General features: G+C 39.6%; 1 protein-coding gene across 3 annotated transcripts in view; it reads left to right on the forward strand.

The window, feature by feature from the left end:
* The window catches only part of RIMS2 (regulating synaptic membrane exocytosis 2), an 899,878-nt gene that overhangs the window by 650,620 nt on the left and 225,049 nt on the right, over positions 1-24,209 (forward strand). For 2 of the 3 annotated variants that reach the window (XM_090040478.1, XM_090040479.1), the window contains 3 exons: positions 5,827-6,006; positions 7,082-7,191; positions 8,042-8,074. In XM_090040478.1, the coding sequence (XP_089896604.1) occupies positions 5,827-6,006; positions 7,082-7,191; positions 8,042-8,074 (323 nt within the window). The remainder of the gene's footprint in view (positions 1-5,826; positions 6,007-7,081; positions 7,192-8,041; positions 8,075-24,209) is intronic. The other variant, XM_090040481.1, reaches the window with a different exon arrangement.

Raw genomic sequence — 24,209 nt, forward strand, 5'->3', positions numbered from 1 at the left:
TCTGTGCTTCAATGTTATTCGGGGAAGTAGAGACAGGAAGAGAGGCTTAGAAGAAACTGGTGGATTCCCCATGTATCTTCATGCTTAGGTAGGTGACTGCTGAACACGTTTCAGGAAAGACCCAGCTAGGGGAAAGTTCAGCTTCAACAACTGCTGCTTAGGAAACTTCTGGGGGCAGAAAGAACTGCTGAGGGAAATGAGCTTAACATAGATGTATGCCAAGTAAGGGCTATGGTAAGGGCTGAATGCCTGTATAAACATATGCTAAGTAATTTAGGTCATGTTTTTGCGCTAAGCTACCATCATCAGCAGTAGCACTATGAAACACAATGTAGTGCTTCGAGTGGGCTGCCTTCTAAACCACAATCAATTAAATCACTTCTGGACATTTCTACATGAGATGCTTAACTTCGCATTAGCATAGTTTACTGCAAAGTAAGCATGTACATCTACATGTACACATGCTTACTTCACAGTAAATTTCCCTAGTACTGAGTAAATTTGCTATGTGCAAATACAAGTAGCAAATTTACTCGGTATTAGTAATGGTACCGTAGAGCTCACATAAACACCTGACCAGGAAAAGTCTGCTCCCCATCAGCCGTCCACTAGGGGGTAGGAGATAGTTCCCTGCCCATGGGAGTTGCCTGCTGCCAGGGCAGGCTCCTCACAGGAGCCCAGGCAGGGCTTATGTCCTCCTGCCCTGGCATCAGGGAGCTCCTAGCCTGATCACAGATCATGAACCTTATCTCCCAGCTCCTGTGTTGCCATAATGATTGGGGAGTGGGGGCATGGGAGACCCTTATGTCCCAGAAGCAACTCCATGACAGCGGCCCACTGCTGAGAGATGCACATCTTCTAGCCTGAGCTCCCTGACCTTGAGTCTCAGGCTGGGAGACCTGTGTCTTCCAGCCTGAGCCCTGTTGTCATGGGGCTCAGGCTGGGAGACCCTTCTCTCCCAGTCTGAGCCCCATGACCATGGAGCTCAGGATGGGAGATAAGCATCTCCCAGCAGTGGTTCCACAGTCACAGAGCTGCTGCTGGGAGATAAGGGTCTCCCAGCCCAAGCCCCATGACTGTGGAACCAGCACTGGGAGCTCCCTGCTGGTGGGGGTAGGGCAGCTAGGTGGGGAACAAGCTGCCCAGCCCTCACCCTGCATACCTGGGTAGGAAAAATGTCCTCCTGCCCTAGCAGCAGGGAGCTTCCAGCCCCTGTTCACTACTTTGCAGTCATGGAGCTGGGGCTGGGAAGAAGCTAGGAGCTTGATCTTAGCCCCCACTCTGCGATTGCAGTTGTGATCGTGGAGCAGGGGCTGGGAGCTCCCTGCACAGAGACAGTTTCCTGCCCGGTCTGGAGCTGGCTGGGACCTGCCTCTTACTGGGACAGTTCCCAGCCAGCCCCAAGCTGCATAGGGAAGCACATGCAGCCTGGAGGTGGCTGGGGACTGTTTCAGGCAATCCCCAGTGAGCTCCAGGCTGCACATGCTGACTTCCTTGTGCAGCCTGGGATTGGCCAGGAACTGTCCCAGGCAGGGGCAGGTCCCAGCCCCGTGCCCCAGTTGAGTGATCAAGGCACGGGGCTTGAAGACAGCTTCAGGAGTGGGGTAGGTGACAGCCCTCTGCACCAATATGTTGGTGGGCCAGCTAGCAGTGAGCTAACTGCCTCACTGGCATATTGGGACAGGGGGCTGGGACCTGCCCCACCCCTGCAGCTCTTTCCAATCCCCAGACCTCTGATTGGGAAGCCAGGGCCAGGAGCTCCCTTTTGCTGGGGCAGGTGGACATTGTCCTTGCCCCAGCATTAGGCAGCCTTCCAGGGCCAGGAGATAGCTGTCTCCTGGCCCACTGATCTCTGCTAGCCGCCGGACTAGTTCCTGCTGGTAACAGCAGGGGGCCATTGCAGGACTGCAGAGATCTGGGAGGAAATCTTCTCCCTAATCCCTGCATGTGTAGACACCTACCTAAATTCCCTTACTTTGCAGTATCTTACTGCTCAGTAAATTTAGGCTGGAGTAAATGCATGTGTAGGCGCACCCTCTGTCAGGTGCTGGGGTAGATAATTAGCACTGTTTAATGGCAGTGCTATTGCCACACTTCCTCTCACTTGCTCTCCTTTTGATATCATGACTCTTCACTTTTGGCTGTCCTTTTGGCCAGCTTCACCGGATGTAGAGTAGCCCTAGCTCCACAACCAGTCTTTTTAGAGGAATGGCACCTAGGGCACAGTAAATGGGAGATGTAGTTTTGGAGCCCGTCAAAGTATAGAGGGACTAGAACCTGTTATCTTATGTCCTAGGCAAGGTTTTTTTTCCATCAGGCTATTGAATAGTATGTGGGCACCAGCACCACCTTCTGCTGTAGGGACTGTGTTTTGTATAATGTGTTCAGTATCAAGCAGTCACTTAGCATCATCTGTCATGATCTTCACATGGTCTAAGGAACTAAGGACTCGAGCAGAGTTTACGTGCCTCCCAGCACTACTTTTTGTGTACGTAGGTGCTTGATCTGAATTGCTCTTGAGCATGCACCATAGCTGAAGTCTAGGTGCAGAGAGGTCTTTGCAGAATAAAGTGGAAGTACCATAAGAATCTGTGTGCCTAAGGCTAAGTACAGTCAGAAAGCCTGAGGCTGAATCAATTCAAACTTCACAGATTAGTATAAGGTGCATAAATTGAACCAATAAGCTGGTGAACAGACATTCACTTTTGATTCTAGAAATGCAGCCACATGCCTGTGGTGACCCAGACTAGAAGCCAGTATTAGGGAAGCTAGAGCATGCCTCCCTTCTTGGCTGGAGCATACAGTTTGGCCCAAGGCTAGCCTGCCCACCCTGTGAGGGATGGTTTGTGGGGGAGGTACAAAGCATCTTGGGATGCTGGGAGACTGTGAGTTAGCTTGAACTTGGAGGGGATCTGGGACAGAAGTTAAATAAACAGATTTAACTTAAATCAGTTAAGTCTGATACTATATCCATCAACATTTATCTTAAATCAGTTTCAGCCATTTTGAAAGAGGTTTATGTGCATTAAATTTCTGTTGTGTTACAGATTTGAACTGGTTTCTGATGACTTATATCAGTTTATGTGTAATTTCTGTCCTTAGCCTAAGTGATTTTTAGGAGGATTTTGTGAGGTTGTTTTAAAGACAAGTAGAGAGTTGGGTCATTTTAGATTACTCTTTGTGATTTAGATGCTTATTTTCTGCCTTGGTCTTATTTAGTTGCATTAGAGGTCAGTTAAATCTGACCCTATCCTTCACACTTTAATCTAGCTGTGTGTAATTGATGCTGTGAGGAAGAACCAAAAAAAGCCTCAGCCAATTTTGGCATCAACTGAAAAAAAACATTTCTTGACACAAAAACCAAACAATCTGACCCACAGAATCCTAAAAACACAGCACTTAAATGACAGTTAAAGAGACTGAGGGAAGGGCAGTAAGGCAGATCAAGAGACTCAAGACTCCTGGGCAAGCATTTCAGTGAATTGTACATGAGGAGGAATACAGACTAATCAGTTTCAATTAGTGGATGGGTGCTCAGGATGAATCAGCTCCCCAGTCCCTCTGACTGGCCAGTGGGAAGGAGAAACCTTTGACAATTCCTACATTACACATTGTGACTTCACCCCCCTCCTTCTGTTGGCTATTCTTCACCCACGGTGCAATCATTTTCCCACTTGAGAAAGTGCACTGGAGGGAATGTGCGTGGCCCCAGTGTGGAAGACAAAAGGATTAGAAAGAGAGAGAACTCAAGCAGAGTCCCTTGGGCTTGCTCTCTTTCTTCCACATGTGCCCATGGCCCGTAGGCATGCACTTTTTTAGATTTCAAGTTTGGGGAGGAATTCTTTCCTTAGAATTTGTTTTATGGTCAAAGAAAAGTTGTTTCTTCATCAACATATGGATGCGTGATTCCCTTTCTCACCATTTGTAACACTGAAACCTTCTTAAATGGTTATCTAAGCTAAGTAACATCTATTGCAAAGCTAAGGTTACACTTCTTTGTTTATCCACAATGTTAAAGAAGCGAGACAATGGATGTTTTGGCAGATCAAGCTTCCCATTCAGAAACTGAACTGATAGAGCCAGGAGAAGAATTGAGGTAATCCTTGTGGTTTTGTGCCAGGCTAGTTGTACCTTTCCCCCGATTTTTAGTGTGTTCAGTTTATAATCACCTTTATGTATCTTATTGTAGTGTGTTTGCTTGCTAGGAGCTGTAGATGTAGGTTGTTGGTGGTCAGTATTATTCTGAAGGAGTCTGTGGGAAATCCAATTACTACCTCATGGAAGGCATGAACAGACATTCATTTTAATGACTCTTTATCAAAGCATGTGGCTAAGTTTTCAGCCCTAGAGAAAACTTTGCTTTGTCTCAATACAGTCTTTTAGAAGTTTAATGCTGTTAATAACATAAGACTCTTCATAATGAGTTTGCCTCTGGTAGGTCTCTCTCTTTTAATACTAATTAAAATTTGGCTTTTTGTTACATTTAATCACCATTGACTCCTTCTTCTTCTTAACTAATTTCATTGAAAAATATAGGACTTAGTTATAGGTAGTGGCTTAAAAATTCCATTTCCACTTAGGTTAATGCTGTACAATTCTGTGGCAATTCCATTGTTGCTGGAGGGGTGTCAGTTATAACAGAATCGATGTATAAAATTCATTTTTTAAAATTTCTTATTGATAGTTTTATGTAAGGGTACTGTTATCCAAGTTATTCCTCTTTTCCTATCTGGCTGTTTTGAAACACTGCAAAGTAAGATTATGACATTAAGTGGTGATGGTCAGTTTATGGTATGAATTTTATGATGAGTGTGCCTGGGATAATCCAGAAGATCCTTTCTAGTGCTGTTCTTAAAATACAAATGTGCTACAGAAACCAAGTAAAGATTTAAGTAGAAATTAACTTAAGTCCTTCTAACAATTTTATTCTGTATCTTAATGGAGTAACTTGTTTTTAAACTGCCTTTTAACTTTGGCCAATCCTCTTTGTGTCAATTCTCTAATTTTTCCTCCTTCCGTCATTATGTTGGTGCCATAATTTAGGTTAAAAGAAGGGAAACTATTTTACAGAAAATCTTTAGGTTTACTTTGAATCAGTGTATTTTTGTTAACTAAACTTTCTGCTGTTCTATTCCAAGAGCCAAATATTTTATAGCCTATGATTCCACAGTATTTCTAACAGCACAAATGTTAGAAATAAATGCATTCTCACCCTGGGCTAGTTGGGCTGTACACCTCTTCATCACTCAGAAATTTGTCTGCTTCAATTGTATGAAGCCATCCTTAGTTCATGGCCTATATCCATGACCTTTTTGCTGAAGTTAACTATTACAGCTGATATCAATAGACTATAATTAGAACGTATTGAGGTTGTCATAATTTACCGTGGGCCTTATTCTGCAAACCTTTGCTTAAGCGAGTAGTATTATTAAAGTTGATGTAGTCCGTAAGAGCTACTGAGCTACTCATGTGAGTGGGAATTCAGAATCAGGCATTTTATTAACTTTAACTAGGATTAATTTGTAATCAAATTTATATTTTTATTAGAGAATTGGTGCACTAATTAAGAAAACAATACTTTTTTTTACCCAGAAATTGCACAATAACAGGCTATAGCATGTATAATCATTACTGAGACATTGAAAACATTTCAGCCCATTTATCAATAGTTTGAATCTGTATGTTATCAAGAAGCGAACTCAGAAAAGTTGTTCAAAATGTATTTAACAATAATTTTTCTCCAAACCAGTACCCATAATGCAGCATATTTTATAACTAATAGAAAAGCTAAAGGTCAACTGAGATGCTTTTTGACTAACATTACAGGAATTGTGAAGCAGCAGATAGACAGCCATATCAAAGATCCAGATCAACAGAACAACGTCCTGTATTAGAGCGGACCAACTCCCGCTCCCGATCCACAGAGCGTCCTGACTCAAACCTCATGAGGTCGATGCCTTCATTAATGACTGGAAGATCAGCCCCTCCTTCACCTGCCTTATCGAGGTGAAACAGACAAATCAATCAGACTAATCCCCTTCTGCCCCACCAACTCACCATTTTATTTTCCCAGTAGCTAATTGGTATCGCCTTCCATCCTTGGCTGATCACTAGTAGCAGTAGATACTAACCTTGTCAGTGCCAACACACTATTTATATTCAGCTGTGGATATAATGGTGTGGCTGCCATTGTAATTTGTTTACTAACAGTATTTAACTACATTTGTTTTGTGATTTCTCATTTATCAGGAATCCTGGGTGGTTTCCCACATAAAGCACTTCATAACTATCATATTCTTCTCTTACAGAATGAAAAATTGTTTGTGTCCATTAGACATCGCTTATGGAACAACCATCATAACATTAAATGAAACTATTTTTTTTTAAAAAAGTTTCTTTAAATGGATTGTACTAACTTTGTGTTAACCACCATTTTCTCTGACTACATTTTACTGTGCCATAGTCTGTTTTGTTTCTGTTTCGAGTATTTTTATTGATGAAGTATGTAATAATTTCTGTAAGTTAACATTAGTAAAAGTAAAGATTATACAGATATATATATGGAGTTAATTTGGTTGAGTAGGAAGTTGAATTAAACTTATTCTAGTACCATGAAATGTGCTTTTTTGTTTTCTGAAAGTGAATTATATTCAGGCCCTAATCCTGATGTCATTCCTCTATTTTTGTTATTTCACTTTTACCTAGTCAGGCTCAAGGAATTCATTGTTTATTCAAAAGGAGCTTACCTGAGTATAAACTGAGTAAAGATATTACAATTTGGCTTATAGATGGTTTTGTTCATATGTGTGCAATATATTCATGTATGCATGAATATTCACATGAAGACAATATGCAGATTTAGCTATATATACATCTATCTTATTGATGTTGAGTTTTATTTTGGCTTTTTTCAAACAGAAATTTCTCTTTTTAATCAGGTCTTTGTGTGAAAAAAGACAACAGTTTCACTACAGTATCACAAGCGCACCAAAAGCAATCTTATTTTTATAAACTCTCATGGGTATCTAACAATGAATGGGGCTTTTAATGGCCATGGTTTGTTTTGATGTGTGTCCTGTAGGTCACATCCCCGAACTGGGTCTGTCCAGACAAGCCCATCAAGCACTCCAGTAGCAGGACGAAGAGGCAGGCAGTTACCCCAGCTCCCACCGAAAGGGACAATGGAGAGAAGTAAGTGTGTTTTCATTTAATGTGACTCAGAATTGCTAGGGGAGTTAAAAAATGAAGGGAGGATTGGTTATGATTTACTGTTGAGGGAATAGAACTTAAAATTCTTCTTTGGATCATTTCAGGAGTTCCAGTTGTTTTGTATTTTATATTGTCATTTGATACTTTTAGTCTGTTTCATCATCTCTTACTGTCTTAAATGATACTAATATATATTATCAAAGCAACACAATAAACAGAGACCAAAATGTATTCTGTACTGACTCAATCCTGTTCCTACTCTATTAATTTCAGTATGAGCCAGAGAAAGTCCTATACATATTGTTTAGCATTTTATTAATAAAATTCTCACTATACTGGAAGTTAACAGCATAGCAGAATCTTTTGCAGGGTCAGGATCAATGTGTGTTAGCTGATAAGTAAAAAGCATGTGCACAGTAAATAAAAATCACCCAAAACACAGGGTGATTATCAAATGCACAAATATGGTACTGCCTCCTGAAACAATAAGGAACAATTAAAAAGGGTAATTAAAAAAATGCCAGTAAGATATTTGGTGATGCACATTGTACTGAACCTGTCATTGCTTTTATTTTCAATGAAAACCTCATTCAGTCAGGGGAAAAAATAATATTACAGAGTCTTATAAATTGTAGAAATAATTTTTTTTGCCATCAAATGTGATTTCATCTTTTCTATTTATAGTACTTAAATGTGCTTTGCAAAACCCACCAATGACCATATTCACTGGTTTTTTCATACAAAGATGCATATTGTACCTTTTATAAAATTTCAGTTGTTTTTAACCCCTGTGCTTTGGTTCCCTTTTTTGTTTTATTTTTATTTTCCCTAGACAATGGAGACAAGGAGATAGAACCTTTTGAAGGTCTGTACATAAAGGAGGGTTTGTTTTCTGCTGGAAAGTCTTTTTGGGAGACTATATAAGCAAAAAATAAATCCAACTGCAATTGATGTTGCTTGGTTGCATAGACTTGTTTTAGATCAGCAGAAGGATTTTTGTGATAATTTTCAGTTCTGTATTAAACAAATTTTACAGTGGTTTCTCCTAAAAACTTACAACTTTGCTTTAGAAAACAATATGTAGATATGGTCCTGACTCAAGAAGATACATATATACCTGACTTTAAGCTCATGAGTAGATACACTGAAATATGAGAAGACTTAAATACATGGAATCATACCTTACTGAATCAGGGGTAATATATTACGGTATATTATGATATACTGTACTATATTGTAATAGGGAGCTCTCCATATTCTATTAAATTAGCCCCTAATCCTGCACAAATTTACATATGTGTATGTTTACTTCTGTTAGTTGTCCAATTGAAGGCAACTTGACAACTCACCTACAAGATGTTAAATGTAAAGGGCCAAATCCCATTAGGCACCTAAATGGCACTTTGGCATATAAGTGTCTAAAGTGCAATCTACTCCACCCTGCTTGAGTCCCCCTAAAAATGTTAATATGAAATCTCCTTCTCCTTTTCACTGTTTGTTTTTTTTGACTTAGTGTAAGGGCTAAGATGAAGGTGCATTCCAAAGTGAGTGTGCTAAGGTTTAATTAAGGAATTGAACATACTGGAATAGGATCTCACTTAGAGACCTTAATGACTGATGCACTAGCACTTTGGTTAAGTATCTATATTGCTGCTTTCATGATCAAGAATTTCTGCACATATTTAAATTTAAGCACTTTGAGTAATCCTTTTAACTTCAGTGTGGTGACTCAGTGTGCTTAATGATATGCATATATGTAAGGATGTTAGGCATACATGTAAGTTTTTACAAGATGCCTTACTGTGTGCTGCAAAGAGCAACACAACGTTATTTTGTTGTCTAAAGTAATTGCTGAGCTTTTTGTCACACCCACTGGTGCTAGAAGTAAATAATTCTTGAATCAGGGTAGATGTGTTTTAAAAAGTCATTCTTTTTTCTTTGAGAATTAATCTCAAATGCATATGGGATAAAAAAAAGGAATACCAATTGCATTAACCCCATCTAAGTTCCTTCATGATGAACTAAAAGATATCAATTGCAGTCCTTGTTTATGTCACTGAAGGTTTATATGTAGTATTACTGTACCTGTCTCATCAGATTTTTTTATTTAGTGCTTATGGTCCTTATATCAATTTGGAATTAGAATTTCATTAATAAAGAAAACGGTGTTTTCTGGGATCATCTTCCTATGATGCACTTTTCTGCATCGAGTTTTGTGTTGTGAAAGTGCTTATATTAAATGTAATCTGGACATGCCAGGAGATACTCCAATATACTAACATAGGCTAAGTACAGACATTCAAAAAGCTTGAGGTGCAATTAATTTAAGTTACACTGTTTTCTGTAAGTGGCATAGGCTAGATCAGTAGTGAACAGAATGCACATTCATCCCTTGGTGGGGGGGCATACAGGCTGCCTGCACTAGCCAAGGCCAGCACGTTGGGGGCAGTCCTGCACATCTCCCAGCAGGCCCTGCAGGCTTCCTGGGCTGCCAGAGACTACTGGGCACAGCCAAGCAGCCAGGCCACTGTTGATTGACTGCTGAGAATGGGCGAACATTTCCCCTTCCCCCTGCTGCATTGCCTGTCAACCACAGGCATCTGTCAGCTGCAGGCTGGCAGCACGGGGGAGGGGAAAAGGGTGGCATTAGTGTCCCTGCATGAACCCCATCACAAAGCACCACATGATGTATACACAAACCTGACACTAAGTCCAGGAGAGCCCCTGCGAGCAGGTGCAGATCTGTGAGGCTGCTAGGCATGGGCAAGCAATTCCTCCCACCCTGCCACCCATCCCCTTACCACTGCACTACCTGCCTGCAAGATGACATGGCAGAGGGAGGGGGAATGCTCGCCTGCGCCCAATAGCCCAGCCAGGCTCCATGGGGTCACGTCCACTCATGGGGGTTTTCCTGGGCTTAGTGTCAGGTCTGCATTTACATTGGGGGTACTTTGTGATGGGGTGAGGGTAGTACTAGTGTGCCTCCCAGGGCAGGGGCAGCAGGTGTCTGAAAAGGAGCCTAGGAAGCCAGTGGACAGTGACCTAACTTGAATAAATAGGGGAACTGGGAGTAAAGTTTGATGCACCAGTCAGTCTGACCTAAATTGATCATGTTTGAGTGCACATCAATCCAGGTCTATTTTAGACCAGGGTCTGCCATTTTTAGACTGGGGTATGTGCACCAAACTTCTGTTTTATTATGGGTTTAGACTGGTTTTCAATAACTTAGACTGATAAAAGTGCAATGTCTGTACCTGGCCATAACGTTTGTTGCCGTTGATCACTATGCTTATACATTTTATTATTTTCCCCTACCTTATGTGTGTCTTACCTGTTTAGATTGTAAGTCCTTCGGGGCAGTGATTGTCTCTTGTTTCATGTTTGTACAGTGCCTAACATGACGGAGCCCTGCTCCTAGTCATCTCCATGAAAATCATGATAAATATTTGTAACATACTGTATTTAGGAGAAATCTAGATTTCCTAAATGTGGTAAGTACTGTTGTTACATGAGAAGTCAAATTGTTGGTATAAAAACTTAAAGAGCTATTTGATTACTGTACAGGAAGCTACAAAGTAGATTTTCATAAAATCTGGTTTCCAGAAAGCTGTAAAATGCATAGATATCAGATTTTACTATGCAAGCAAAGTATGATTACATGCTCAAGTCAGAATGGCTAAACGTATAGCACCATAATTTTTGTGCATATTTTCTTTTTGTAATTTGTGAAGAAAAGTGTAATATTATTAAATGAAATCCATATAATAAATATAAAGGTATTAATTTTATAAACTATAATTCACATTTCATAATGTTCAGCCATGGAATCTTAGACTCAATCTTCTATATAGTTTTCTTTTATATGTCATGAGTAGCTGACATTCTATTCATGAACCAAGAGTGCCTGTTGATTGGCTCATTCTGTTCTTCTTTGGGGTGGTCACTGCTTGTTCAGAGGCCATACTCCTGACAAATTACAGTGAGTGGTAAGTAAGCTCTGCCAATGACTCAGCAAAGGTGCATTTTCTGTATTGTCATTCTTTGTGATTGGACTGGAGAGGAAGATTGCATTCTCAAAAATATTGTATGCATTTGTAATTATAAGTATAAAAGGGGCTCGTGGTATCTGCATCAACTTAACTTAAAACTAGTGGAACCTTAAATATCAACTAAAGTCAGCAAGTTACTTAATTAACATAACTGAACAGAAAATTGAGGTAAGAGAACAAAGTTAAAGAAAAATAGAAAATAATGCCTGAAACTGGATGGGTATTCCATGTATTATTTATTTAACATTATATTTATTGTGAAAGTGCTATAAAGCAGTCAAGGCTCAGAAATTTGCGTTAGGGGCTGTACTGACCTCTAGAAAAATACCATCCTGCATTTACCCTGTAACCATTGTAGATACCTTTGCTTACATCAGTAGGGCTATTCAGAACACACAAAGATAGACACATGCATAAATTTTGGTATTGATTAGTGTGGCTTATTATCCATATAGGAGCCCCACTGAAATAAGTTGCCCAACTGGGGGGAAAGGAAGAGTCCAGCATGTAGCTATCCAGACAAGTTACATATTTTTGATGAAAAAGCAACTCTTTAGGTTTATCTCAAACAAAAATTCAGTTTAATAGAAGAAACTTAGATCTTTCTTTTTTATCTTACAATTACACTGTTTTCATTAGGTATAAAATAAAGCCACCCTCAGAAGAACAACAATTATAGATTCTTTAGTTTGAACTTATTTTCTTTCCTGAGAGGGTAGATTATCTCCGTCATACTACTGTATATAACCCAGTAGCAATTCTGTCATTTTAGCTACTGGTTGGACTAAAATGACCAGAAATTCTAAAGCCAATGGGGCAGACAAGGGCCAGTCTCTCTCGCCTTTCCATCCTACTGGATCTTAGGAAAAGTATTGTTTTCTGTGTAGCCTGGTTATGTCACCTTGCTGGGGTCACCTGACCCCCCAGTTATCTTTCCTGCTTGGTGCAGGGGGTTGGACCTGATGGTCTTCCAAAGTCCCTTCTGGCCTTACAATCTGTGAAGCTATGAATGTCATAGCCCAAAAAGTGATTGCAGAAGTGCCAGGAAGCTGTAACAGGAGGAGATTCCTGATAAACATATAGACCCCATGGATCCTAAGGTATCCATCAAGTTGATGGTGGCGAGTGTTAATTTTTCTATGGCAGTAGTCATATCCCGCAAAGCAGACAATGAAATGCACTATACCCAAAGTATACTCTTCACTGCATGTTTTTCTGGTGGGGCTTCTTCCTCTTCAGCCAAACTCCACAGCTTCTTTTTTTCTTTTTAAAGGAAAAGACATTCTGGCCCAGAGTTACTTCTTAAACTGATTTTAAGAGCTGCTAATGTAAATTCAATCATTTAAACTAGAAAGACTTAGGGTAATAAGTACTTTAATTTCTACTCACTCGGTATAGCCTCTTTCAGTACCCACATTATTGTAATTATCTATTTAGTTAGGACAACATCCATAGTACTATAGGCATCTTATTCATTCAGGATGGAATTGCTGATGCTGCTGAGAGCTCCATAATCAGACAAAGAAACAAAAATTAGAGATGAGGGAGCAGCAAGGTAGGACTTCTTTCATGCAAGTCATTTAGATTTATTCTAAGTGGCAAGTTAATAGTGGTCTTTAAAGAATGACTTAAATGTGAATGGGAAGGAGACAAACTTTCTCATGTCTGAAGAATACCATACTAGAAGTTCTAGGGTTCTAATGGAAAGTAAAGGAGCTGTTTGTAAACATAGGCCTCTGCTATGCATTACATATATTATGCAATTAACTGGTTAATTGTGCAATCAGTTTAGACCAGCCACTCATGTAAATGAATTATCATACCATTAAATGACTATCCAGCTATAAAAAGAGCCAACCAGCTATAAAGTTAGTACTTGAAACTGTGTAACAACTTTATGGTGTCCAGACAAGCACGGCCATGTTAACACACCACACATTCAGTTGTTCACCACACTGCAAGGGAGCAGCACAGAAGGTCGAAAAAACCTGTGGAGAAAAATGTGGAGCAGCACATGTATGGGCAGTGTGCACTGCTCAAAAGTAGAGCTGGGTCGCCCATAGCCACACTCTGGCTGCCAACCAGGCTCTGCACAGTGGACTCATGGAGCCATGTTGTGGCTGGCCCCAGCCTCCCCTTCTGCCCTGAGGTACCTTGCTGTGTGCCAGAGCATGCATGGCATGGGTGTCTCCATGGCAAGGTGCACCACTGCTAGGTGTCCCTGGGGAACCAAATGTTCACACCACATGTGGATGCGGCCTATAGCTGATTTCTATCCAGCTTTAATTTGAAAATGTAGTAGGGCCCTGAGGCTCCTTTAGTTTTAGTCCAGTCCTCAGAATTGTGCCATGATTACAACGGGTTGCCCTCTAACAGAAAGCTTTGATGCAAACGCCTGAAGGTAACTTCCTCAGCACAGTTGCGCACAAATAGAGAGTCTGAAGAAACTACTTGGCCCAAGTTAAAAAACATCCTGGATTGGAACCATAGTAAAAATTTCCAGATTTGGGCAAATATGTGTTGATTCAAGAGATTATGTTACGAGGTTGCAGTTTTTTATTTCCTTGGGAAGGCTGGTATAAGGCAGGTTTGCTATGGCCTAAGTAAATGTTGCTTTTAGACAGTGCTGCCTCTGGGCCTGTGCCAGGGTCCATTCTAGCAGTTGGGGTTTTCATAAGCAGAAAGCCATACAATTTTTTGTTGCCCTATACTATAAACTGGAGAAAATCAATGGCTGACTAAATCTACCATGCTTACAACCTCATCATGCTAATAAGCCAGCATGCTGAAAGTCTGCTGAGTATGCTGAAACATACCAGGCTGCTCTGTGTAGGTTTTTAACTGAAGCAGAAGCAGGTTAGTTATGTTCTTCTAATGCTGTAGGCAGTATAATTTGCACTGACTCAGCAGTCCTAATTGGCTGCTGGTTGGGGAGTTAGTGTGCAAAAAATAGCTTGGTATGCTTGAGCAGATTGCTGCCTGGTATGGTAAAGCTGTGGTGCTGACATGCCCTACAGGTGCGTTTCCACCAGACTAACTAACCCAGTATAGCTAACACAGCTATATTGTTTCCAGTATTGCAGGTAATTTTTTCAGAGCTATCCTGTGTATCCCGCACAACATTGCATTGTTTAAACAGGGTGTGCCCTAAATATCTAACTTTGGAAAAATGGATATTTTTGGTTTTATTTATATAATTTTCAAAGTCATTTTCAGGGTGGAATGTAGAAAAACACTTTCTTTCTTTCCTTCCTTCCTTCCTTCATCTGTTATGTGTATTTTTTACTGGTTAGAGACATGAATGATGTTTTCCATTTACTTCATTTAAAAAATATCTTTATGTTATTTTAGAGCTGGAGATTTTGCCTTATATATTTAACCCAGTATTTTTCCTGAGTTTTAGCTATATGCACCCTTTTAGTGTTAAATAGCACCTGTTGTTTGCACTGAATTGGAAATAGACCTCCTAAATTTTTGTGTGGCTATTAGAGTTGAAGAAAGCACATTAATGTTAGGATATTAGCTATTGTGTGAGGGTTACATAAGAAAAAGAAAAGGTTTTTCATTATACATGGCTACAATGTTTTCCTTGATTCTAATTGGTACCGGCTAAGTTCACTAAAACTACTTTTGAACACCAGCCTTCCCAGTCTCCTACATTTTAGTCTTGCATAGTATACTCAATGTTAGCAATAAGGCTTCCAATTTTGAACCACTTTTAAGTAGTAACTGCATTGTGTATGTTCTTTGCCTTTTACTGATTTTTTTTCATTTTTAGTGAAAATAGTTCAGCTGTTTCTGATAATGAAATGAGTAAAAAATAAGTAGTTTCTCAGTTAGTAAAATATTTCCAAACTGTTTCTGTGTAGAGCTCTAGAAATTCTAGAAGTTGTAGGAAGACAGTCCTGGAATCAAATCCTTTTGAAGTCTTTAGAAAAATCTACTCACAGATTCATGCAAGATGTGAGCATTCACACATGCTCCAAATCACTTGTCATAAAGAAGCTGCTGAAATTTTTGAAGGTTCCGGTTACATTCTGTCTTCTTTATTAGTTCTTTAGATGCTGTCTCTGGATTAAGGAAACTGAATTCTCTCTGTGTTAAGCACAGATCAGAAACTCCAAACAAGATGCAGTGCTTTTAGGTATTTCTCTGGCTTAGAGAAAGGTGCACTAGATTGGGAACCTAGAAGAGTTTCAGTCTTCCCATTGTTTGAAATTATTTCTTATCATTTTACAGACTCCATTACTGTGTAAAGATTTAGACTTCTCCTTTAACAATATCAGATCTGCATTTTACACAAAGGGCAACAGAGATTGCCTAGAGTCAGTTCTGGTGGAAACAAGACCAGCATACAGGACAGAGCTTCACTGCCTTTAAGAGTGAATATACTAAATATTAATAGGACAGCCACTGAACAATCCCCAGTAGTGAGGAACTGAACTCTGGATTTCTAATTCCAAACTTTTTTTTTCTGTTGAGCAAATATTTATATAGAATACTGATAATAAGTGTGTTGCATCCCATGGTGTGGTTTGTGAATCCTTTAACTCAGTATATACAGTTCTATACTGTGGATTTAAAGGTGCAGGTTTCTAATTCTGTTAATTACCAGTACTGGAAGCAGGGCATTAATATGATTTAATATATTACATTTTGTGGGATCTTTTTCATTTGCTCTTAAAAACACTGGAAAATTACATGTTTAAAAGAACATTAAGATTGTTAAGTAAAGAGCATGGAAGTTAGGAAACAGAAGTGGTAAACTTGTCTATTCTCCTTTAATTTGTCTTGCTTGCACATGTGCACAAAGATACCATCTTTAAGTTAACAATCACATACTTTTTGGGACAAGTCATGTCAAGGCTTGTCTACACTTTGACAACTACTCTGGAAATAACTATTCTGGAATAAAAGTGCCAACAGATGAGGTTAATCTGGGATAGTTAATTAGGAATGACTCTATGTATAGATAGCCCTCATTCTTTCTGGGTCTCAATTCCATAGTTTCATAGTAGGTAGGGTCAGAAGGGACCTGAGCAGATCATCGAGTCCGACCCTCTGCCATGGTGGGAAAGAGTACTGAGGTCAAATGACCACAGCAAGGTGTCCATCTAGCCTCCTCTTAAACACCCCCAGGCCAGCACCACTTCTCTTGGAAGTTGGACCGTGAAGTAGCGCCTCCTGATATCTAGCCTAAATCTATCCTCTGCCAGCTTGTGACCATTATTCCTAGTCGCTCCTGGTAGCGTTTGAGGGAATAGGGACTCCCCCAGTGCCTCCTGATCCCCCTTGACTAGTTTATAACAGGCCACAAGATCCCCCCTCAGCCTTCTCTTGTAGAGGCTGAACAGGTTCAGGTCCCGTAGCCTCTCCTCATAGGGCCTGCCCTGTTGTCCCCTGATCATATGAGTGGCCCTCCTCTGGACCCTCTCCGTGCTGTTGACATCCCTCTTGAAGTGCGGCGCCCAGAACTGGACGCAGTACTCCAGCTGCGGCCTGACCAGTGCTGCATAGAGGGAGAAGATCACCTCTTTGGACCTGCTCGAGATGCATCTGTGGATGCATGCCAAGGTGCGGCTGGCCTTCCTAACTGCCTCTCCACACTGCCGCTCCATGTTCATCTTGGAGTCAATGTTCTTTCAACATAGGTTTGTTTTACTTTTTTAAGATAACATAATTGTATTTCCCTTTGTAGGAGATGGTTCAAAGTATGTATAAATTAGAAGATGTATGATATGTTCAAACAATCATACAGTACACAATAATACGATAAAAGAAAATATCTATTTGTATGTGCACAAGGAAATTACTTGAGTCCAATAGTTCATTGAGATACCATAGTTAAGGAATATCATGCTAATGGTACTCAAAGAAGTAGTGTGATTCACACTACTACCAGCCGTCCTTGATTCCCTAGGCCAGATGACCAGCTACTGGTATCAGCTTTAGACATCAGTTTAGAGCAGGGGGTGGCACCCCCCCCCCCATGCATGCCAGAGCATGGCATGTGATGACAATTTTCTTGGCACACATGCCTCAGAGTGGATTGGTAGGGAGCTGTGAGGGGCCCAATCCTTGTTGTGGCAGTACAGCCCTGACCCCTTCCCTGCTGCCTGCCCTGGGGTGCACATGCACCTGCTGCCAGCAACTAGTTAGGCTAGAACTCTGTGGACCCCAGTGCAGCTGTGTGCAGCCTCTGCTCTGCCTGCTGAGAGCAACCTGGGCTCCATGGTGGGTGTCAGGGATGTGCCCAGGCCCAGGGCTGGCTGCAAGAAGCTGCACCATGGTCCTCAAAGCCCAGGCCAGGCTTGTTGCTGGTGGCAAGTGCATACTTGCCTTGGGCAGATGGTGGGGAAGGGGCGGGGTGGTGCTGCACTGCTATAACAAAGATCAGGCCCTCAGAGATCCCTTAGCATCTACCCCTGGCGCTCTGTCTTACATGTTGAGGTTGTGAGGTTTTTGGACAGTCTGCCCAAAAATATTGCTGACCTCAGTTCTAGAGTGATACTCAAACTCATGCTGCTGAAGCTGTAGTGACACATGTTAACTACTCAGCCACACTTCAAGAACAGAGTGGCTCAGCTGGTATATGATTCCAGATTGCTTATCAGGCTATGTGACAATATGGTTCTTGGGACTTTGACTTGGGACTTTGAGCAGGGCTATGCAAGCAATTGTATTTTTGGGTAGCTGAACCAGTCAATAGAATTAATTTAAGATTTTCCCCTAACAATTTTTTGAGACTATTTGGTGAGTCAGAACTATCTATTTTGAGTCAGATTGAATCTTTTATTTGCCTCAAAATGAAATATGAACTGTTTTCTTTAGTTTGGGCCATTTTAAACCAAAAACAAAGGTTTCTGTTCACCAGGGGCTTGGGAAACCATGGAGAAGGTGGCTGTGTCTCTTCCCCTCCTTACATTTTCTAATCCAGGGGTATGGGAAATCTGGCTTAAAACACCCTCTCTTCATGAAGCTGAGCAGGGGTATGTGCCTAGGTCTTCCATATTTTGGGAAGCCCTCAAACATTCAGCAATAGGTTATGTGGTGAGCATCTCTAGTGATCCTGTTTAATCTGTTCCCTTCTGTATAAAACACATATCCAATGGGCCAAAAAGAAAGAGAGAATGATATTATAGCTTGGTGGTTAGGGCATTTCCTGAGAGGTGGGAATCTGTGTCCCAGTCCTTGGGCCTAGTGGTTAGGCCTTTATAGAGATAAGATCATTTAATTTAAATCTCTGTTCTGAATTGGGCTGAGAGAGAATTTGATGCAGGCCATCTATATCTCGTTTGAGTACCTAACCAGTGCACGATAGGAAAGGTGTTAGGATATCATAGCTTTTGTTCCCTGTTTTTGATGCTTAAATTTCCCTGTGAATCTGGTTCTGAAAATTTCTAGAAATGTTCTTCATTTTTTCTTTGACCAAAACTATTCACCAAATTCAAGCCAAATTCACTCAGAGTTTCTTGTTAGCTAGAATAAAATAGAATCATTGACCAAAAAAAATTAACCAGTCCTACTTATGACAGCCACATCAGAGGATCTATTAATATACAGGGACACAATAATTCTATTCTGCAAACTTCTAATGGAATCAACCTTGCATCTCCATTAACATAATATCAGACCTGAAGATTTTATTCCTATAGGTACCAGGAGCAGGCTGACTACATAACATGTATAATTGTTGACTCCTTTGTAATATGTTAATAATAATGTGTACTATCATATGTTTACTGTGACATTACAGAGAAAAAACAAATACCTGTCACTTTCTATTTTACTGATGTTATACATGGCAAAAACATCTCTTCCTATTGGTATTAATCCATTAGAAACTTCAGGTCATGTATGCATACTCTAAAATCTCAGTGTAAACAGGTATAGTGATCTAGTTGTTTGGATAATATATTCACAAGTAAAATATTAATCAGTCTGGGCAGTGGTGAAATAATTGACAAAAATGTAGAAATACAGAATATCAAAAATCAGTGCAGAAGCAAAATGCAACACCAAGAAAACATTTGTTTAATAATTTCACAAAGAACTGTCAACATATAAAAGTATAATGTGTTAATGTGTTTGCATTAAAATAGTTTAAAAGTTACAAGTATTTTTTCCTGATTTGTGAAAAGATGAGAAAATCTACATGTGCAATGAATGTGGAGCAATAAACTGTGGCGCTTATTGTGCATATTGCTCCCGTGTTTGAACATGTACCCAGGACTGCAGCACGTTGAGCTAGGTAAGAGCAGCCCTGGCTGGTAGGGGTCCCCAGTGGTCAGCCTGCAAGCTCAAGGCTGCTCTGGCCCGGATTGACATGCTGCGCTGGGGCACTAGGGTGCTTTAGTGTGAACCTATCCAGCAAGCAGCCCCCACACTGAAGCTCCCTTGTGCCCCAGCCAGCCCCATGAGCATCTACATGCATGGTGCTGCAGAGTAAAACACTCCGTAGTAGGGTAGTACTTGTATTTACAAGTACTAACTTACTACAAAGTTAATTAGTTTGCTCCATCCTAATAGCACACTGCACAGGTAGAAGCTGGAACGTTTACTGTGAAGCCAATTAGGCAACTCTGCAGTAAACATCTCATGTAGACACACCTCAACTTATTATTATATTTACTTGTTAATTATTGTAACTATAGTGGCCTTAGATGAGTCTTGTCACATAGAAAAGTTTTTCTGGTTCTTTTTATGTGTATTTATCAGGACAGTAATTAGTAATCAAATACAGTTTTTATTTTATGTTGTTTATCTTTAAGTGGTATACAGCCTTGTGTAGATTTTACTAAACCTATCACATTATTTCAAGCTTCAGTAATATATTCATGAACTGATCCTCATAGTTTAATTTTAACTATAAGTTCTGACAAAAATCAATTACATTACTTTTTTCTGAACTCTTTTTATTCAGAAATTCAGCTAAATTTTTCTGTTGTTGCAAATTGATATTTTATTTCCTTCCTTTCTTCCTTTGCAATTTATAACTTTGGAGATTTACTCTTTTTGCGTTGTGTTGCTTTCTGTAGACATAACCAGGTAACTCTCACATTTTTAAGGATGGTTTATGCAAAAATTTAAATCAGCTTCTTTTACTACAAGAAGAACAAAAACAAAACCAGACAATAGATGCTTCTGTTTAAATATTATCATATGCCTGGTTTTCTCCACTTTGCTAATTACTGTCTTCTTTCCTTTGCTTCAGTAGCTAATTAAAACACTACCATGCCAGAAATATCAAAAGCCACACCCAACCATCATTCATTCCAAAAAGCACTCATTGAAGTAAATGAAAATTGCGCAGAAAAAACACTAACAGGATTTCTTGCTGGATGATATATGTCAATTTGCATACACAAGATTTTCTCATTAATTCACTCAAAAAGTCATTTGTGCTAAACACTGAGAAATCTTATGTTTATGTTATTCTGTATGTCTTTTGTTTGACATTTATCTTTTATTTGATTGGCTTGTAACAAGGCCCGCATGTTTTTGTTTTGCTTTTTTCCCTCATCTTGCTTATACAAATGCAGAAGAAGAAGAAAACAAACATATTGGAGAGCAGGGGTCAGAAGTCGAGGCAGGTCTGTCTGGCCACATGTGCATATCCCTTTTAGATCTGTTTTCCCATAAGCACAAAAGCAAGCTTTCCTAGTGTTCTTGGAAATATATTAGGAAAAGCCAGATAGCAATAAAATTACATTACATTTAAGTCCAAGGAAAATAAAACAGTGCATCATATATGATCTAAGGATATTAAAAAGATTAAAGGAACGCTGTCAAGTATTCTGCAACCATAAGTTCAGCTTTTGAAATTATTGTATTTTTGTCATTGGGCTTGCCATTTTTATATAATATAGTTTCCAAGAGCAATGCTTACTAAATGCATGGCAACATTTTTCTTATGCTATTGCAGGAATACCCATCCAGTCATCTGAGTAAACATAAGTTATTTAATAAGCTCTGTTCCCCATTGTTCTTGACAAACAAAGAAATAAACAAGAATCTATCATATTGCTTTGTTTCCCACAAGAAATATAGTTGTTCAGCCATGTAGGAGATCAGTGATTGCTAAGTACAAAAATAGGAAGAAGCATTTTATTTTAAAACTAGAAACAGACATAGCTTTTGTGCCATAACTTTATTTTTATGGCAGCACAAAGCCTAAGAAGATAGATATTCATGCCCCTTCTTGTGCCATGAATACACATAACTGTGGCTGTTACAATAGGTGGTAAAAATGTGTACTGCATTTTTGCAATAGACATCAGTTTGTGTTATGGCAGATACTCCCAGGACTCCAGGGGCCTGATCCTACATGACCCAGGAATTCCCCTGCAGGACGGAGCTCTGAAGTCCTGGGTGTTTCTACCTTGGTTTCCCCACTTGCAGAGGCTTGTGCCTGGCAGGAGATTCCCCAGGTGTGCATATCGTGCTGGTGCACCATGATTTGGGACAACTGGTGACATCTATGTCACACCTTGAAGTGGATCATCTGTTCTGGGACATATCCGGGCACAGCTGATCCCACTCCAGGGACAGTGTCTGTTCTTATCCTAAAAAGGCACTAATCCTACTTGTAAGAAGAGGGCTGGGGATTTGGCCCATGGAAACTAGAAACCAAAATTTGAAAGTCTTGTGTAGTTGACATTGTCCCTTTAAAAAAAAAAAAAGATGCACATGATAAGGACATTAAAAAAATTCTCCTAAATACTCACATGCAATTTCACTTTTTTCAATCGTTTATGCTTTTGGAAGCTGGCTTTCAAAACTCTTCCTTAAATAGCGTTAAAACAATATAAATGCATAGTTACATGCATTATAAACACAGTAATTATATATTTAGATACTACAATTTTCAGGCCAAATTTCATCTCACAAATAATTTACTTCTAATAATAATATAGTCTTTGATCTGATAGCAGTGGTGTAATTTCACAATGGAATTAGTAGAGTGACGTGTTTTTGTGGTCATTAATGCTTGTTGTATTTCATTTAGTTTTATTTTACATTTTTCTTTTTTGTTATGATGTTTGTGTTTGTGCATGTCTGTGTTATTCACTTGTGTGCAGTTTTGTGGTAGCTCAAAAATAGTGCATGAAATTGTGTTCATAATGTTTATAAAAACATCTTGTGTGAAATGATTACATTTTCTTCATATTAACATTAGTCTTAATTATTAATCATCATTGTCTGTTTTTAATATCACAAAGATTATGAGGAAAAACATCAAAATGCACCTGTTAATGGGAGAAAAGGCAAGTGTTTGACATAGTTAATGGATATAGGTGTCTGGAGATTTACCAACTGTATTTTGTATTACATGTGACTGTGTTCCTTCCTTACATTAACTTAAAGCCATTTTCAGCCTTGATATTTTGTCTCTCTTGCACATCTTTTAGAATTATTTTTATCTGTGTGATTATAAAATCTTTACGGGAACTAAAAGTTCCAACATGCTTTATCTTTATTTATTACGTCATATTGAAAACAGAATTTACATGACCTATTTGGGTAGTCACGTGTAGTTACTTCTTAAGAGTTGTTTTTTTCTATTAGTCCTGATACAAGAGGTAGCAATCCCCAGTCCTAAGAGACTGGGTAATTTGCAGAATAGACTACACTGTCATCCAGTTCTGATCATATATTTACCTAAACAGACTTTATACTTTACAAGTTTGGCATATTTTTACTTATCTGAATACAGCAGAATCTTCTTAATTGGCACATCCTGGTGGAAATAGAGTCAGGCAGTTTTCCCAATTATCCAGACCTTCTAGTGTGTAGGCATGTTTTTTGTCATGTGATACTACTGTGCAGTAGTATCAGGCTACTGATCAGTCAGTGTCTCATGTAGACATGCCTACTGGCTGCATCTAAATGTGCATTAATGTGTGTTTCCTAATGCACATTAAATTTAGTACCTCCAATGTAAGATAGTAAATGAACGTGCATTAGGCTGTGCTAATTTGCAGTAGTGCAAGCGCATGCATTTTAGGTGATGCTTAATGCTCAGTATCCTTTTTTACTGGGCATAAGTGTGACAGCATGTTTTTTTATATGTCACTTTAATGCTCAGTAAAATAGGCTACTGCTCATTAAAGTACATGTGCAGATGCGCCCACTGCTGACCATTTTAAACTGGCTAAATTACGCATCTTTCCCCTTAGCATTTTGTGGCTCCTGTTCTTAAGCCCTTAAAACACTCTTTGCATTGTATAAGTAGCCTAGGAATCTAACTTATCACTGTACATTCCACTAGGCAGCACAAAGGCTAAAAGTCTGGCACCGCAGTGTTTAGCATTTGGATGCGCATCTCCTTTTAGTGGATCCAGCCTTAGTATGCCAGCAAAGCTATGCTGTTATAGCAGCATAGCAGCCAACAGCAGTCCCAGCAGGACTTAATAGTGTGTAAAGGCTGAATAGTATATTCAGGATTCCAGGTGAGAATGCTATGGAGTTGATTTTCCTACCCCCATATTCACACACTTTTATGCCTCCTATTTCCACCATCTTTGTTTTCCTTCCGCTTTTTAATCAAGTGGAAAAACTGTCCCTCTGAGTTCTGTTGTTTTGCTTCCACACCAACCTGCACTTAGCTTGTCTTTATCAACCTATGTATGATATGGCTACAAAAAATCTGAACTATAATATTACATTTTTTACTTATACATATGTACAGGTTTCCCTTGCTTTATGCTGTACATATGTTACTGGAAAATGGTGCATAACTTGAATTCACACGAAGGGAACTCACTTTATAATGTAACAAATAGGGATACATTCCAAGACCTTGACTCTACTGACTCCCACACCCATTTCTACCACATTTACAAGACAATTTTGGTACTCGCCAACATCAGACAGTACATACAACCACAGGCCACTGTCATAATGGGGATAGCAACTACAGAAACACATGTCTCAGACAACGAGTGAGGA

This window comes from Crocodylus siamensis, chromosome 3, assembly GCF_052110815.1.
Source record: "Crocodylus siamensis isolate JL-2025a chromosome 3, ASM5211081v1, whole genome shotgun sequence".
NCBI classification, from domain to species: Eukaryota; Metazoa; Chordata; order Crocodylia; family Crocodylidae; genus Crocodylus; species Crocodylus siamensis.